The following is a 19626-nucleotide window of genomic DNA, read 5'->3' on the forward strand; positions in this document are numbered from 1 at the left end:
ATATATATATATATATATATATATATATATATATATATATATATATATATATATATATATATATATATATATATATATATATATATTTCTCAAGGTAAAAACTTTCTCTCTGTTCCACTCTACTAAAAGCCCAGTGCCCCTGACCTTGAACTTACCCAGGAGTATGTGAAGTACACACACATTACTGAGGACATATTGTGACTATTAGTGTTATTTATTAATTGATTTTCCAATTGAGGATGCCCCCAAGTTTTTCCCACATTTACCTTACTTCTATAGGGACAGTCCTATATCCAAAGTAGCACAGCACAGGTAAAAACACACACAGCTTGACATAAAGCCACTTTTATAATGGAATCAAAACTGAACGACAAAAAAAAAAAAAATAATACTTACAGTGAGTGCAGCTCTAGTTAGGTTTTTTCGTGTGAGTAATACCGTAGCTGTATTCAAATATTTATATATTTTTTTTTAAGGGACGCTTTCAGCGTGTGTCTGTTGTTGCAGTTAAACTGACCTAAGCAGTGCTGAAGGAAACTATGAATAGCAGAATGACCCTCACGGACAGCAATACCACCACGTGGGCCGCTCTCTTTTTCTCTCACGCTCTCTAGCAATCTTTCACTATACACTGTCACTGAATTTCCCCTCGTTTTCTACTTTTCTTTTTCTTAAGCGTCTCCCACTCCTCGATGCAGCACGAATGTTTTTTTTAGCTGTTGGCTCAAGTATTTATGCCCTGTAGGCTGTTTTAGCATGCAGTCGTGTATGCTTGTGTTGTGCGTGAGCGAGTCTTTTAAAATGCTTCAAACCACATGGAGATACTGGCATCCCACTACATCAATACAAAGCGTACTGTTGCTGTTCTTATCTCGGAAACATAAGCACACAAATCCAATCCAAAGACGTGAGAGCTGACATTGCCATGTACGTATGTGTGTGAGATTCTTGCTGAACAGCACAGTAGCTGATAGTAGTGCAGCAGATCTGCTCTGTAATACGAGAACAAGAGATGTGTGGAAACTCAAACACTTTGTACTCAAACACAATACAGTAATTCAACAAGATAAATAGAAAAAATAAGGAAGACATTCCACATGTGCCAGAAAATAAGCTCTCACAAATCTCACAGAACATGTCGCTGTCAAGAACATGGTCACATTTCACATCAAAAATCAAAACAAGTAAAAAAAAAAAAATCGCCAATAAGACTTTCCAACATCAGTGTTAACATAAAAAACTATGTTTTGCATTGGGACATTATTTTAATAACACGAAAGCTCTGAATTCGCATTAGCATATAAAAAAAAAACAATACTGTAATGTAAGGGGGGGAGGGGGGTTGATCTATTATTTAATTTTTAAAGTATCTAGGGATACACAATACATCAGCTCCATTATTAGATGATATTAGAGTTTATATATAATTATAACATTATAACAATATAATTGGTAACGGCTGAAACAGTTGGCATTGGATATTAAACTGTGATGCTGCATTCACTTTTAAACACTTTTGAAAGCATTAATTTAAAATTAATTTAGGTTTTAGTGTGTTTTTTTTTTTTTATTGGCCATAACATTAGTAATTATCGGCTTTTCAATAGTGCCCAGAATTTGTGTAAGTGCCGTTGAAGATTTAAATGTTTGTGTGGTAATGCACAGTAAGTGTAAACATGAAAAGTGGTAAAAGATGTACTATATACTATGCATTTATATGCCAACATGAGACTTGTGAGAGGGGAAAGCAGCTGTGTGTGTATCTGGCACACAGATGGGAAAATCACATGGCAGGTCTGGCAGAGCTTGTTCTCGAACTGAAAGCTAACCTCTCTCCATACTTGGGCCGCAAAGAGCACAAACCAATGACAGAGCTACACTTACAATCAGCCCACTGAGAGAAAGAGAGAAAGAGTGAGACAGACAGACAGACAGGATAAATACAAATAGATACAAACTGAGACCTTCATTTTCTCAGGAAACTCAACCAAAGGTTCTGCAAACTTGCTATCTATTTAATCTTGAATAAGAATGAGAGAAACAACTGAGATATTAAAGAGTGTTCACAAACAAACACACACAGACACACACAAAGCTTTATTTATCATTTTGGAGGCTGGGAAAGTTCTGTTGTCACATGGAAGCCAATGGAAAAAGAGAGAGAGAAGGCAGAACAAACAACTGTTCTACATTACACATAACATGCACAAACCTAATCAAACCTTTAAAGGGGTCATGACATGAGAAATTAAATTTGCCTTGATCTTTTAACATATAAGAGGTATTTGTACCATTAAAACAATCTGCAGGATTCAGAACGTAAAACGTCCTACTCATAAACAAAGCATTTATTTAAGCAAGATCCAAAAACAGCCCGTTTTGATACTTAGAGGGACTTGTGGCGTCACAAGGGCAAATGTATTTGCATATGCCATCAAAGCAAGACATCGACATAGTAGTACATCATCGCACCATAAGCCACTTTTCCACTGTTGGGCCAAACAATAACAAGTTAGCTTTGAAAGCATTAGATCCCACCCTCCCTTCAGAGCGCTCTACAAAGCCACACCACCTCCAAAACACATGAACACACACAGCAGATTCTGCAAAGCTCCACGAGACGAGAGACAGTGTTAAATGATCTCATGTCTCAAAGCACATAAAGGTCATTATAATAATGAACGTAAACAACTTAAAGAGCTCTTACTTGTACCACCTGACTGCTGCAGATCATTTCAGTGTTGACGGTGTTGACATAGAAACGCAAAAATCCGAGTCTGAGGACGCGAACAGCTCTGTGTATAACGTCACAGGTTGTAAACGTCACTTGTAATTATGGTTATATCGGACCGAATGCAATGATTGGAAGAACATTTTTTGGTCTGGAAACTTCCACAGAAGATATTTGTAAAAAATATATATATTTAGACCACTTTTATTACTTGTTATCAGGATGTGAAGAGAGTTTCAACCAGTACAAACAACAAGTGTTTATAAAAAAACTATACCGTTAACCTCACACACAAACAAGCACACAACAAATTCTCACTTTACACAACCATGCGTGCTACTGAGGTAAACGTATGCATACAGTACAGCCCTGAATATGCCTAACCCTCATAACGGCATAACTCCATCAGTGGCCTATTCAGATTCAGAGATTATATTTGGACCAAGCACTGTGGTAAAAAATATATACATATTGTCAAATATATTTCCTATTTTCCACAGTCTGTCAGGGTATCGCAGCAGGTGACCTACATTCAAGGCAGTGGTTCTCAAATTGTATTTGTATTATTTTTTTTGGTCATGCCCCCCTTTTAAACCTTTTTAAAAAATCAGGCTGATTGAGCAAATATATGAGAAATGATACATTTCAGTTTCTTTCAACATACCTTCTGATGTCCATTCATGTTTAATTCTAATAGCTAATACTGCGCTGTATATTTAATAGAGCTGTTATTTATTAGTTATGTGAAACAGCATTCACATTAGCTTCCAACATTTATTTTAAAAAAGAACACTTGACACAGAGTGTGCTTGCAATGCCATGTGGTTTGCAGTCACACTTTATATTAGGTGGCCTAAACTACTTAACCATTTAATACAATATGTTAATGCATTGTAATACCATTTAAAGTGCATTTTATTAACATTACACTTTACCCCTAACCCAACCCTTACCCCAAAACCTAACTATTACCCCTATAATCCTTATCATAACCCTCCTGAACCTATACGATCAAATTCATTAGCAGTAAATGTGAAAATTTCCAGAACAACGTGTAATAATTACAGTCAATTCAGTCTTGTTGGTGTTTATTGTTAGTACATTAACCTAGTAGTTAAGTAAGGGATAATGTAGAGCGAGGCGGTTGTTATAGCAAATACAACCCCGACAGGCTTTTTAGGACCCCGACGTAAGGCGGAGGATTTATAATAACCGCCTCGCTCTACATTATCCCGCTTATTACATGGCTACCTACCAAATAAATCAATAATTTGACACAAAATATTGATTTAAAAAGGAGTTTATTGATTTAAAAACGATTGTATTGCTTCCGCTAAAGAACACCGTGTCCATGGCAACACTCTGTTTTTCATGGCAACGGTGTGTTATACTTAGCAGCGGTCTGTTATCAAGAAATAACAGACCGCATTCTACATTAGAATTCAATCAAGCCATGTAATAACTTAATATAAAGTGTGACCTGTTTTTCTACTTATTATGCCTGTTTAAGGACCTTTAATTTGAATGTCCTATTATAACTTAATCTTTCATAAACTAGAACTCTAGTCTATTATGGCCTAAAATTGGCTTGCTTTGTCATGTTTTAACTTTATCCAGCTGAACCACACCTAAAGCATTCTATAACATGTTTTGGAGCAGCACATAATACACGCCACGTTAGACGGCCAGAGGGCCATTTTGTTTTTTGTGAGAGGAAAGACTCGGAAACGGATATCAATTTCGGAAGATCTGAAATTTGAGACAGGCTCTCTTATCTGTTCTAAGTCGAAAATCTTAACAGAGATGACAAAACATTTGTATTGGTAACAAACCACAGCAACAGCTGTTATTTTGGGGTAGGGCTACCAGTACCATCCTTGGTGGATTGTTCACCAGTGACTCACCTTGTACTTCAATACCTGCAGCAAAATATTATAACAGATTCTGGAAAAATGGTCAAACTATCAATATACAAGAAGTTTGATGCAACCTCAACCTTGAGAAAAGTGATGTAACTTAAGTTGACCCAAAAAACCTGAAGATGCAGAACAAACTGTCTGCATGAATAAGAGAAAAACAAAAGGAAATGAAATCAGCCTCCTGCTAGACAGCCAAAATTGCAAACATTCCAATCTCTTGAGTCCTGAGCGTGTCTGCTGTTCATAATCTGTTTACAAGCTGAAAATCTCATTCTCAATCACAATATTCACACACAACTTTCTGTTTTGCACCAAAAAAAAGAAATGAGTTTACCGACATGAGAATGATAGTCATCTCTTATCTAAACGCATATGCAGACAAGTACTGTCTTTTATACTGTCTCTTACAGTATAAAAATAAAAATTAACAATATATCTTTAAGATTTTTCATGCAAATCTGTCGAATTAAGTAAAGTTTAATAAATGACAAATATAATTATTCCGAGGAGGTTAAGGTAAAAAAAATAAGTGCATCTTTCAGCCCTATGAGGCCAAATGATAAGTGTTAAGAGGTCTTTCAGCAGACCTGTTGCACCAATCTCTAGTTGGATGTTTACAAAAAATCTTTCATGGACCAAGTCAACACTTTTTTTGCATCAAATAAATTGTATGTTTATGTTTAAGGTTTGCTCATGAAATAAGGTAAAGGGTTAAGTTAACCCCTAATTTGTCATAGAATTGTGGCTATTTTTAGGATGCCATCTAATTTGTGATGGCCAGTGATCTGGATAAGCAAATGGGAGGTTAAACGACAAGGAGTGATGCCACAACATGTCGTGGACAAGGGCTGCATTGTCTCTTTATCCGATTCTGTTCTGAATTAGCTAATTAACTAACAATAGAGCGCGCGAGACTCCGACAAGCGTCCGCCCCTCTCTTTGTCTTCACATCACAGATCCTCCGCTTAACTTCAGCCTTCTCTGCCAGAGGAGTAGGCAACGAAAGAAATGCGTGTTGTGATAAGACAATAACCTAAGACCGTTTTCATATTTTCTGGTCTTTCTGTTGCTCACTAACTGGCAAAGGTGGAAGAGCTTTCAGCGCTCATGCGTTGCTATGTCAAATTCGTGAATGATTCGTTCTTTTGAATCGGATCTTTTCAACGAATCGCTGATCCGGTTCACAAAATCAATCTGAACGGACAAAATCTGTCAGAGCGGTATTCGAGCCAACAAATCCAATAACTGCATGGACATGATCGATATATTATGACTGAGTGAGCTGATGGTATGCGTTTGGCGGGAAAGAGGAATAACGGGGAATGAAATTACACACGACACGTATGCGAAACAGAGCAGCATTTAAAATTATTTAAGTAGTGACATTTGTTTAAATTAATAGCGAAAACACAGATGAAGAAAAAACATAATGTGTCTATAGCCTATTGCTAATTTGAAACGCAGAAAGGATATTACGCCGTGAAAAATTATCGTGTTGGTGGCTGAAAATATCCGTTCAAAAGAACCGATTCGCGTAAATGAGTCGGACTTTTCCGTCAGCACTCATGCTTCAAAACGAACTCGAGCTCACTGCCGAAAAACACATCGCCAAAGGCGTAATCAGTGCATTTAAAATGAGTGTTAAACTGAGCATTCATGATGAGGCTGAGCAGTTGTATGAATATTAGTCTAGCCAAGATAAAAGTAGAATTGCACAAACCTGAATGGTGTGAATGTATAGCGTCCACACAGCTGTTATTTAGAGGCGTGTATGGCTCTCCTCCGCGCTGTTTTCAGATAGGAAACTGGGCGCTCGACCAATCAGAACACACGTCACATATCTTTACGCGTATGAATTGAAAGAACGAGTGCAATTGGTCATTTCTTTTAAGCAACATTTACACACGCACTGTTGTGATCAACTGCGATGTTCATTAATGACTATGACACAATGAAGCACTGTTTTTTGTGCACCATGAAGTGAAATATAATAAAATGAGTTATAAAAGGACAGAGGTTTATTTTTAATTATCTATTAATTAGCCAGGCTATGTAATTATTTTTAACTATTAAGTTATTAATGCTATATTATAGTGTGTACTGCACATCAGTAAATAGGCCTCTTTGTTGATCACCAACACTAATCATCTAACTAACATTTGTAAAATATTTAAAACTCTAAAATGGGCTGATAATAGACTGAGAAATCTAACAAAAAGCTTTAACTCTCTTTTATGTGTCCATGTTACAGTATAATAATGCATTTAAGTAGCTACTGTGTAATAATAATTAACTAGGGTTTGGTTATTAGACTACTACAGTATGTGTAACAAGGACACAATAAAGTGTTACCAAAAAGCTTTCTTTCTTTCTTTCTTTCTTTCTTTCTTTCTTTCTTTCAAGAAGCATAGTTGTACTTCTGTAAATGACAATAACGTGCTAGTGAGCAATAGGGCACCATTCAATTTTTATTTTTTAAGATGCTACATTTATGAAAGGGGGGGGGGGGAGACAAGAAAAGCTGTTTCTTATGTTTAAATCATCAAGTGGTTAGGTCTATATTGTATTTTTGGACAATTTTTTTTGCATTTTAAGGATGTTCTATTGTGAAGCGCGAACAATGCTGAATGTGTCTCGTGTGAAGTGATGCAGAGGAGACTCACGGTGGCGCGCGAAGCTAAAGGATTGTGTGCGTCTCTGGCCCGGGGTCACCACGGGTCACCGCCTCTCGCATGACAACACATCGTCGGGAGGATCAACATTTTTTCCCATCAACGTAGGAATTTCAAATCTCGCAAATGTGCTACTGGACAAATGTTTATAGCATGTATATGCCCTGTACTTGCAGATGAATTGCATCTACAAATAGCTGATAGCTAACTAAAAAGAGCTAATTAAACTAATAAATTTTGTCTGAACCAAACAGTCTTACGAATATCAATAATACATAAATACTCGTAACTAATAGATTTAATTAAAAAAAATTATTATCATTAAGACATTTTAAATCGAAGTGATTTTGTTAATCGAGTTATTGTTAACTTTTGTTAATCTCTCCACACGATGGCGCTTTCAATCTATTTATAAACCAGGCATCTTTTTTTTAATAAGTTCGTTTTTAAATCAACTTCTGGAAAGGTCATAAACAAATAACCAACAAATAACATACATTATTTAAATAAATAAAAACAGTAGGCTACACTGGAGAAAAAAAGTGATGCTTTGACTATTTGAAGGCAGTAGCACAGGGCAGGACTTATTTAATCACTCTTTAAAAGATTTGCCCTAGCAACCCTTCACACAAGCGAAAGCATCCCCTCCTGTCCGAAAAAGCCCAGATTGGTTAGTGTGTCTGTGAAAAAGTCTTAGGTTGGTTGGGAAATAAGGCGAACTGTACTGCTGTAATCAGGGTGACATGCATGACTGCGCTCCTCTAATTCTCTTTCACATGGACAGATCCTTACAGACAGAGTTCAGCTTTCAGGTAGCCTCTCTTTAAGACTGGGATCCCCATACAGAAGCGTGGTTGGACAGCTTTAAACTCTTATATGCCACAGCAATGAAACATTGATACGACAATTAGGAGAGTTTATGACTTTTATCGATACAAACTCGTTTAGAAAGACTTTTTAAAATAAACTATTTTAGTTCGTTTTGTAGCACTGTAGTTTTAAAATTTTTTAGTTTCCATTATTATGACTTTATAGAATTAAATAGCATTGTGTAAGTAAAAAAAAAAAATCCTGCCATTGAGATGACTTTCAAATAGCTGTTTTGCAGCTTATAAATATGACTGTCATAAATATTATTATTATAAAAACGTTTAAACTGTAACCTACGCACTTTTTTGAGGAAATATGATCCTCACTAATATTGAGGACTTTTATGATCATAAATATTAGTTTTGATTTTTTTTTAAATATGTATATTAACATAACCTATAGCCTACATAACGTTACATTTTTCTTGCGTAATACGTATTTTACGCAATTTGTAAGAAAATGCATCAGGAATGTGTAAAAATAAAACTAGGCATTAGAGAAATATAATTATTGTTATAGTCTTCTTATCGAAAATAAAAATACCAGCACTAAATATGGAATGAACTTGTTGCGTACAAAGATGCTTCTGTTCACGTTTTCCAGCTTAGTGCATTCAACAAAAAAAAATTCTTGGAGAGTTTCTTCCACAAAACAAACGTGTATGCAGCATATCAGTTTATTCTTAAGATATTAAAATACTTTAATCTTTTTGTACTGGGTTGTTTTGTGTAATGTTGGGCGATTAAATTACATTGTGATAGGAGAAAATTCCGCTGACGTATTGCTCTTCGTCAATGCACAACACACGTTTACAAAAACAGATTAAAAATGGTCACATTACAGAACTTCAGAATCCGACAGCAAGTTAAAACTTTTTGTTGTGTCGGCTCCACAGAGTTTGCATAAAATGTTGTGGTAAATTCAACAATAAAAAGTAATGGGATTTTATGCTTTAGTCTGTTTCACTGGTGCTTTTCTTTTGCGCGCTATAGTATTAAAAAGTCTCCATTGCTTTGGCTTTCCAAAGAGCTTGAATTCTTTAAAAGAAAAAAAGAAAATCCTCACATCTTTGATTTTTCCCTCCACGATTCAACACGATATCGCACTTTAAAGCGTAGCCAACCTTCAGGATTAAAACGTTCCCAGTGAAAAAAGCAGAAGATCCAGGCGTTTTGGCGCATGAAGTCTGAGTCTGGGAGTCTGGGCGAACACAATAAACCTGTTGTTAACCTTGCTGTGAAAATATGTTTGATGAAAACAGCCAATTGTTGTATGAAATGTATTCAAGTATAAAATAATGCCCTTTGTTGGGCACAAACTTGAGCAATGTGGGGGTACAAAAGTCCCCTGTGGCATGAATTGCGCTTTGGCGTCGCCACTTGGCGCGTTACCCAGACCCCTCTATACGCGATTGTTTCTTTCTTTCTAATGACATTTACCGGATCAAAACATGCTGTTAATTCGATCAGAAAGCTTCACCCTTCACAACAATACCAGAATAATTTCTTCCAAAGTTTGTTAAGTTGACCGAAATTAGGCAAATGAATAGGGGTCTCCAGGCGCAGGTGACGGAGAATAATGCGCGTCAGGACCAGCTGCATTCTTCTTTATTTCTCCTTTTCTTTTCTTTCACTGCATTATTAAAATTTAGGCCAATGAAACTATTCATTCCGCTCAATAGACATTTTCTTATAGGATAATAGGATACAAATTGAGCCCCTCTGAAGGGAATCCAGCGGTGGGTAACCCTCGTGTGCCAAAGACGGCTGGAGTCTCTAACATGGTCGGAGGGGCCGCTCGTGTGCCAGGCCGGGTCCCCACACCTGCCGAGGCCCCTAACAAAACTAGAGAATGTAAACAAAAACCCGGCCGTAGCCCATGAAAGATGGACGTGTCACCAAGTCGTGTGAGAAACGCGGCGAACAAACGGGGGGACTCCGTCTCCAAAAGGTCTCCCCTGAACTCGGCGGAACAGCCTATTATGTGCTTACTTAATTACTATAATAACAGTAGACAGGCTTTAAACCTGAGACAGGCTTGGGATGGAAGTTAAGATCGCTTGCTGGGACCCATAAACAGGCGATCGTGTGAGAAACGCGACGTGGAACAGAAAGAGACGCCTTGCTCCAGGGGCTTTGTTTTCATTGCGCTCTCTGCGCTCGCTCGCGAGCCACATCCAGCACGGCCTGTTACTATGCAAATAATATTCTACTACCCATCACGTGTCTTTAGATAGGCCACGTGGATTAACAAAATAGGTCTGCCCCCCGCTAGCCCACAGCTTCAGGTTTTACTATTTCTTTAACTGATCCTAAGTGCACACATTAACCAAAAGCTCGCCTTTAATCCTATGGAATAATTTAGGGCCATGAATGCGCGAGCGCTTTATAAGTGGCTGCCTCCAGTCCGCTCATCTCAGTCTGAAGCGTCTAGAAAGAGGAGCGCGTACATAGTCTAGCTACAAAATATTTTCACAATTTCACTATCATTTTTGTCCTAGTTTTTACCAAACGATGGCGTCAAAGATGAAGGATCGCAAGGTACGTGGACACTTTGGTGGCGCACACATGATGCCAGACGATGCATGGAGACGATGGCCTCTTTCAATGTTTATACATTTTTTTTTTTTTTTTTTTTTTTTTTAAGAACTGATTGAGGTTTTTTTTTTTTTTTTTTTGAATGGCATAATATTGATATTTCCTACTTAAAACAATAATTTCACAATTTGGTTACGCGCAGTTTTAAGAATAGGCTAAACCATTTCGGGATGGGTCTACTGTTAGTGCTGTAGTGCTATAATGCTGGATTTTCCTGGTCTTATATTTCATGTAAGCTAGTGGTTCATTCTAAAGAAATTAATTATATTAATTCGATGTAAAAGCGCTCTCCTTCAATGACGCCCGGCCTCGGATAGATGTTTTGCGCGCGTGCAGGGAAGCAAAACGCGGCACTGCTCTCCACTCACAACTTATTGCTAATCGAGTAAAACTTATATTTTATCGACCGAATAGATTATCCTCCCGAATTTCATTAATGTAACTACCTATCCGTTGATTGGTTTTTCTATTTATCGAGTTAAACATATCCAACACATAATATAACCATGCTTATTTTGTTTTCGGTGATGGCACTTTTGTTCCCTTTACTTATTTTTATCTTATTATGTTCCCTTCCCACAGAAAACTCCTGTTTCTCACAAGGTCATTGAAAAAAGAAGAAGAGACCGAATCAACAGATGTCTAAACGAGCTGGGAAAGACTGTTCCTATGGCGTTGGCTAAACAGGTGGGCAGCTGAAACTTTTAATGAGTTTAAGTATTTTAGGTGCTTATGACTGCCTTTATTGTATACATGTATGTATGTATATATGTTATGACTAACAAAACCTGTGTATTAAAACAGAACTCTGGGAAACTCGAGAAAGCAGAAATCCTGGAAATGACGGTGCAGTATCTGCGCGCGCTCCACTCCGCAGACTTCCCGCGCGGGAGAGAAAAGGGTAAGAAACACGAATAAATCATAAATAACAAATTAGAGTAAAAACATGAACAAATTAAATACAATTTCTCGTTCACATCGCAGGAGAAAAATTATAACATTTTAGAAACATAAAATCAAGCTCTGTCTCCCATGATACATTTCTATGAATTTTCTAATAAGTTTCTTTGTTTTCTCAGGAGAACTGCTGACAGAGTTTGCAAATTATTTTCACTACGGCTATCACGAGTGCATGAAGAACCTAGTTCACTACCTGACCACCGTGGAGCGAATGGAGACCAAAGACACCAAGTACGCACGGATTCTCGCGTTCCTGCAGTCCAAAGTCGTAACCGAGCCTGTGTTTGGCACGTTAGGTACCATCTCACCAGACCCCACGGACCTTCTGTGCCAGCTGGAGTACCAGAGTTCAAGTCCAACCGAGTCAGTGTTTCAGCAGAGCCCACCCGGACACTTTTCCTGGCACAGCTCGACGCGGAGCCCCACGCTCGCGTATCCAGCGATGTCTCAGCACAGTGGATACTTATCACCGGTTCAGGGACTCGATCATCATTACATGAACTTCATCGGGCACTCACACCACAATGCCTTCAGCTTACACAATGCACAACACGCTGCTCTGTAAATACGTCTGCATATGTCCTTAATTTATATATGTGTACATGTTTTATTTTAATATGTAGTTATATCATGAAATAAAAGATGTTTGAATATGATTCTGTCTTTTGGCGCGATGTTAGAATTTCTTGTTCATTGAGGAACAGGCCTATATGCTATATGTGTGCTCATTGGGGAAAAAATATCAGTCATTTTGAAATTCAGCTGTATAATATCTGATAACATTGACATAACTGCAAACCTATAGAAGATTTTTAGGAGTTTTAATGAATCAACCAAACAATACAGAGCCAAAACAATAATTGGTAAGAACAATGAAGATGGTGATTTTTATGATTTTAATAAAGGTATCTTAACATGTCTAATTGCATATTTGTATTCAAAAGTATAAACATTAATTTTCAAACTATGTAATGTTTTGAGAAAACAAGCTAATTTTCATTAAAAGGTGAAAACCTGAAATTTCCACTTTAAAGTGCTATACAGTATTTTATCTTACACTTACATTTATTTTTGTTGGTGTAACCATATATATTTAGGATGATTAAGTAATGCTAAATAACACTTTTATTTGAATAAAGTCAATTAATTCATTTTTTAGGTTTCCAGTTTTTTCAGTCCAAAAGAGGAAGAAGATTCTATAATTAAAATGCAATAAATAAACAGCTACAATAACATGTCAAATATTTATGATCAACTACTTTAAAAAAAACTTTCCATAATGGCAAACAGGACATTATTTGCTTAAACATTAAACAATGTTCAAGATTTTTGTCTAATGTAATTAAATATGTTTCATATAGCATGAAAAACATGTTTCATATATCATGAAAAAATAAATATAAATGTCTTTTATTATTTAAATCTTGAAAATACTTTAATGCACAAAAATATTGCAGAGTTCTTAACTTCAGTTGTGACATGCACAAATTCTTATGAAGATACCATGGCTAAATTTGTCTTTGTAACTAGACTGTATTGTCTCTAGACTCTCTAAGATTAACACTTAGCGTAATGGTCTGCTGGTCTGAGACCCCTTGATTGACAATAAGCCTCTCTTTAGGGGAATCCATTTGGACACAAATCCAGCCCCCCCCCCATCCTATATCCCAGTGTCTCTTCCACCTATATTTAAATAGGATGCAAATAACAAATCAAACTGATAAATACTAAATATTCTAGTGAGGGAGTCTGGATGTAAGATCTTTTAACACATATGGGCTAGTCTCAGTAATACGTTTATGAAAAAAAATTTGTTTACTAATAAAATGTGGTCTGATCTTAATTTAAGTCACAATTATCTTACCGTGAATTCATTAACACCCGGGTTTTTAATGCTTTTTAAGACTTTCCCAGCTACTTGAATCTCCGTAGGCCTAATTCTTTTTATGGTCCTGAAAGATTTTGGGATTGAGGCATGGTTCACACCAACCAATCTTTCCTCAGAAGACCAATTTGTCCATAACAGGGTTTCTATGTCTTTATTTAAAGGGAGGACACCTGTGCGACCCACAACACCAATCTCACCTCCGTAGTTGACTTATATTGAGTTGGCTTTTGGTGAAGTCGTAAGATTTGTAACACAGAGGTTCACTTACTTTCTGCACTGTGAATGATTGCTCAATGACCAATATCATTTTAAAAAGTACAAATGTTTCTGTTATTAGTTAAATGGATAGTTTACCCAAAAATTCTCATCACTCCCCCTTTAAGTTGTTCCAAACATGTTTGAATTTCTTTCTTCTGCTAAACACAAAAGAGGTAACCAAACAGTTGATTGGCCCCATTGATTTCCAAAGTATGGAAACAAAATACTATGGAAGTCAATGGAGTCCCATCAACAGTTTGGTTACCCATATTCGTCAAAATATCTACCTTTGTGTTCAGCAGAAGAAAGAAATTCATACAGGTTTGGAACAACTTAAGAGTGGGTAAATGATGACAGAATCTTCATTTTTGGGTGAACTATCCCTATAAGTCAGCTCGTATTTCTCTATAATTTTGAGTTAGATGAAGGTCAGACGAGAATGTATGAGTAATAAATGTAGAAATCCCAAAGCGTTGACAAACATTCTTGTGAAATCAACTTCTCCCTCTCTACCTGTCACTATTAGATCCACAAAGGATGATGAAGAGGAAGGTTTGAGTTCAAACAGCAGCATCGCTTTAACAAAATGAAACAAACGAGAGACTCAAAGTATCAGTGTTTATTTAAACACAGACAACACCAGACAATGAACTAAATAAACTCAAGGCATTATATCCACAAAATAATGAACTAAAATACAAACTGTGTGCTCTAATTAATCACATAATGAATTGGCATGACAACCAAGGAACATAAAACAAAGGAAACAGGAAACAAATAGAAACATACTAAAAGTCCTTGAAAACAAAACAAAAACAGACTAAACGTGACGTTACCTTTATCTCACAAACACATTCCCCTTCTTACTTTTACTACATTAATAAAATATTTCCCTCAAAATCAAATCTCGTAATACTCCGTAATAGTGCCGTTTGTGCCCCTATAATTCATTATTGATAAAAGTAACTTGTTATTGAACATAGTAACATTTAAGAGCTTATGTTAAGATATAGTGTAATTCAAAACAACTTTTAAAATATTGCTTTAATTTCTCAATATTTTACACAACCCTATTCATTACATTTCACTTTAATGGATTGTATAGACTACCTATTTATTTGATAACAGTAATTAAAAAATAACATATATATATATTTTTTAAATGTAGGCTAATTTATTTATGTGACGGTGAAGCTAAATTTTTAGCAGCCACATGATCCTTTATAAATCATTCTAAAATGCTGATTTAGTGAAACATTTGTATTATTATCAGATCAAATGCATTCATATTATGAACAGCAGCTACGCTAATTATTTCCCATCTGCCTTTTTTGTTGCGTCCCGAGATAACTCAAATAGAGTTCGTCAGCTCCAGTTATGTATCCAGCCTCTCATGGAGACTTCAGATGCCCCAACGCCTGTCAAGAGACGCCCCTGCCTGTGAAGAGACGACCCAACGCCGGCGATATGTTATGCCCTAAATGTATGATTAACTAACTGTATTTTTGTTTGTACATTTTTGAAATGCATTTTCTGTAAAGCTGCTTTGAAACAATATGTATTGTGAAAAGCGCTATACAAATAAACTTGAATTGAATTGAATTGAATTATTATCAATGTTGAAACCAGTTGTACTGCTAAATATATTTGTGGAAATCTTTTTCTTTTTTTTTCTGATGAATAGAAAGTTCAAAAGAACATTTATTTGAAAATATAAGTCTTTTCTAACATTATAAATGTGTCTTTTGGTCAATTTAATGCATCATTGCTATATAAAATATGAACTTCTTTAAATAAATCTTTCTGACTGAATGTATACTGTAGGGTTTTTCTAAAATCCTTTCTGCATTTTCTGAGACATTGCAGTTTGTCCCTGCATTTTAACTTTTTGCCTGACATAATATTTAAAGGAGTGACATTATCAATGGTTGCACTTATTTGAGCCTTTTCTAACTCTGCTGTGAGAAAATATCATAGTGAAGCATTGTGAAAGCACAAGAATATTGACTGTAAATACTGCAGTGGGGAGCAGCTACGTGTGCAGTGCTGTTATATATGTGATATGTGAATCTGTCTAGACAATATGTGTAATTTCCATACTTGACTTAAGCAAATCAGACAGACAGTTGTTCACTGTGGTCAGGATTAGCTTAGAGGAGAGATGACCACCATGGTGGAAAATAAAAGAACTCTACCCTTATTGCATATCATTTTACCAGGTTCCAGTCAGCTATGACACTGATTGATTCTGAGATGTTGGCACTTGAATCCCTCCCTCTTTAACTGTAGAGGGTTTACTCTCTTTGGACTCTACAATGGCAGAAGAAGTGAACCACACCCCCGTCTCACACACTTTTGACACCCCAAATACTACCAGAAGCCAATATCACTCAGGTATGTTCATAAAGGCACATACTGTCCTATCATGATGGGTACAAGACAGGTGTGATTTTAGCCCAAATAGGTGACTTAAGTCTGGGACCCCTCCTCAAATCCTGAATTCATCCCAATGCTGCTAAGTCTTTCTTTAAGTAAGTTGTATGGCTCCAAGAAAGCACCAAGGGAAGAGAAAGGACGAGAGAGGGAGAGGGATTCTGGAGAAGGCGGGAGAGGTTGTGATACTTTGGCGGGGGTTGCTTCATTGTGATTGGACTGAAAGGAAGACAATCTTGGGTTCCTTGGGCTTCATCCTTGAGTGGACCTGAAGAAAAATAATCAGAACCATGAAATCAAAGCTCCTAAAAAGAGAGCCAGAATTTAGGCATGAGACTGCAGGACACAACCACAGACTCAAATACATTATTATTTTATATTATATTATATTATATTATATTATATTATATTATGTATACAAGCAGATATAATATATATATAGTCTATATATAAATAGTCTCTATCACCAAGGTTGGATTTATTTGATCAAAATACAGTAATATTGTAAAATATTATTAAAATTTTAACTTACTTTTTTCTATTTTATTTTTAAAATTTAATGTATTCCTATATTGGTAAAGCTGCATTTTCAGCATCATTACTCCAGTCATCAGGTCACATGATTATTCAGAAATCATTCTAATATGCTGATTTGATGCTCAAGAAACATTTCTTCTTATTATTAAAACAGTTGTGCTGCTTAATATTTTGTGGAAACCGTAAGGAATATTTGAATTGCAAAAGAACAGCCTTTATTTGAAATATGTAATTTGTACTAATTTTATATATTTCTTTACTGTCACTTTTGATGGATCCCTGCTTAATTATTAATAAAAAAAATGAAATAAATAAAAACATACTGTCACTCACGTTTAAATGGTAGAATATGTATATTATATAGAGAAGGATCATGGATGCATCAGAACTCACAACAAACACCTACATTAGCACTTTTGGGATGAAAAGCTCAGTTGTCTGTCATACACCTGTCAGAGCGAGTAATTGATGGATGAACAGACAGAGAGATGGATGAACGGATGATTGGATGAATAACACAAAGCTGTTTGCCAAAAACGTTGATGCAGAAAAGAGGAGAGAAGAGGGAGAGAAGACAAAGAGGACATGCAGATGGGAAAACCGATAATGCCATGAAAGAGGAAAGCGATGAAAGAGCACTGAGTGACCAACAAGCCAATATTGGTTTAAATCCGCAGAGGGAACACTGTGTTAAGCGGAGGGAGAAAAGCTGGTAAAATTAGAGTCCTTTAGCTTCATCACACAGTATGAATCAAAACAAATGAAGCAGAGCTAAAATGGCTCAGGGTTTTATTCTATTGTCATGTAAAATATCTTAATATGCCAACGAATGGAGCCAAAAAATTCTTCTCATCTAAAGTTTTATTTATACGCAAGCAATTTTGTTAAGATAACTGTGGGTCTTGTCTAAACTAAACATCTGACCCCGCAGGGTAAAACACATAAAACACCATCTTGTCATTATGGTGTTTTATATTTCTATGTTCACTCAGTATGATTGACACTTTCAAGTCAAGTCACCTTCATTTATATAGCGCTTTTAACAATATAGATTGTTTCAAAGCAGCTTTACAGTGATAATAGGAAATTCAAGTAACAGCGATTGTTTTGGCTTTACAGCAGCTCTAGAATAAAGTTATTGTCCAGCTAAAGTTAGATTTGATTGATTCACTTCCGTCACAACGATCTTTAATTATTAACTTAGGGGCCGCTAACACGGCACCGTTCGAACAGAAAACCCTTCATGTGATCCGGCCGCTCATCTGCACAAAACAGTGCCTGGTGTCTCGAGAACGCAAACCATGAAAAGTTCCAAGGTACAAGCCTTAAAAAATTTATAATATAGAATTTTTTTAGCGCTTCTGCATGGCCACATGAACTAACCGTAATTATCCCGACAATGTTTTATCTGTACAGAGGTAAAGGGAAGGGAGGGAGACCTTCACAGGGGAGAGACTAGTTGACACTTCAGGACTGCGTTGTCGTCGTGTCCAGGCGCAGGTCCTTCATCAGATCCGAATACAGCCTGAATCCGGCGGATTGCGGTAAACCTCGGGATAAACAGAGAGACTAATATTAGCGTAGACGCCATCCTTCTTATGATGTACCAAGTACATCAGGATTTATGGGGAGTGTTCCCGGTTCCGGCTTATCTATATGCAGCCTAACATTACGTTATAGAAGTATATAATATGGTATGTGTATGTTAGGCCAAAGAGATGTGTTTTTAGTCTAGATTTGAACTGAGAGAGTGTGTCTGCTTCCCGGACAATGTTAGAAAGATTGGAAGTTTTAATATCGATTTTGATATTATCAACTGGCCGAAATTTTGAGATCGCAATAGACGTGAAGGACTATAATGCGTTAAGAGTTCACTCAAGTACTGGGGAGGTAAACCATTTAGTGCTTTGTAAGTAATCAGCAATATTTTAAAATGTGTACAATATTTAATAGGGAGCCAATGCAGAGTTGACAGAACCGGGCTAATATGGTCATACTTCCTGGTTCTGGTAGAACTCTAGCTGCTGTGTTTTGGACCAGCAGTAGTTTGTTTATTAAGCGTGCAGGGAAACCACCCATAATACTGTAGCATTACAATAATCTAGCCATGATGTCATGAACCCATGAACTAATTGTTCTGCATTTTTCATTGAGAGCATATGACGTAATTTAAATATATTTTTAAGATGAAAGAATGCGGTTTTACAGATACTAAACACGTGACTTTCAAATGAAAGGTTTGAAAGTCACGTGTTTAGTATCTGTAAAAACACATTTTTTATCAAAGAGCACACCCAGGTTCCTAACCGACAACGAGGACTTGACAGAGCAGCCATCAAGTGTTAGACAGTACTCTAGGTTATTACGTGAAGTTTTTTGTCCAATAATTAGAATCTCTGTTTTTTCAGAATTAAGTTTTTTTTATATCAGCTATGCATTCCATTAATTTTGTGAATTGGTAAGTTTCATCAGGGTGTGAAGAAATATAGAGCTGAGTATCATCAGCATAACAGTGAAAACTAATGCCATGCTTCCTAATGATATCGCCTAAGGGTAGATATCTAAGCTTTGACAGAAAAGGTAGATTCGAGATCGGCCTGTATAATTGACTAATTCTGTAGGATCAAGTTGCGTTTTTTTAACAAGCGGTTAAATCATAGCCAGTGTTAAAGTTTTTGGTACGTATCCTAATTGTCACATTGTTAATGTGTTTTCTGTTGTGTCCATGGACTTTTAGGTTGTTTTTTCTCATTCAGTGTTT

The 19626-nt window shown here is 36.4% G+C and overlaps 2 protein-coding genes across 5 annotated transcripts in view; one reads left to right on the top strand and one right to left on the bottom strand.

Moving 5' to 3' along the window:
• Window positions 1-6513, bottom strand: part of acsl1a (acyl-CoA synthetase long chain family member 1a) — a 29450-nt gene extending 22937 nt beyond the window's left edge. Inside the window, exon 1 of one of the 3 annotated variants that reach the window (XM_079617024.1) lies at window positions 6371-6513. The gene's annotated coding sequence lies outside the window, so the exon portion shown is untranslated. Of the gene's footprint in view, window positions 1-396; window positions 524-6370 lie in introns of those variants that run through there. The other 2 variants (XM_079617022.1, XM_079617023.1) reach the window with 2 other exon arrangements.
• An 838-nt stretch (window positions 6514-7351) lies between these two features.
• Window positions 7352-12583, top strand: helt (helt bHLH transcription factor). 2 transcript variants are annotated; one of them, XM_079617108.1, is made up of 4 exons: window positions 7352-7426; window positions 11372-11476; window positions 11594-11690; window positions 11869-12583. In XM_079617108.1, the coding sequence occupies exons 2-4, from the start codon at window positions 11459-11461 to the stop codon at window positions 12312-12314; spliced, it is 561 nt and encodes a 186-aa protein (XP_079473234.1). In that variant the 5' UTR covers window positions 7352-7426; window positions 11372-11458; the 3' UTR covers window positions 12315-12583. The 2 variants fall into 2 exon arrangements, with proteins under 2 accessions (XP_079473234.1, XP_079473233.1); XM_079617107.1 differs by lacking the exon at window positions 7352-7426 and adding an exon at window positions 10659-10732.
• The last annotated feature ends 7043 nt before the right edge of the window (window positions 12584-19626 follow it).

The sequence above is a fragment of the Phoxinus phoxinus genome, assembly GCF_949152265.1.
Source record: "Phoxinus phoxinus genome assembly, chromosome: 6".
Lineage (NCBI taxonomy): Eukaryota > Metazoa > Chordata > Actinopteri > Cypriniformes > Leuciscidae > Phoxinus > Phoxinus phoxinus.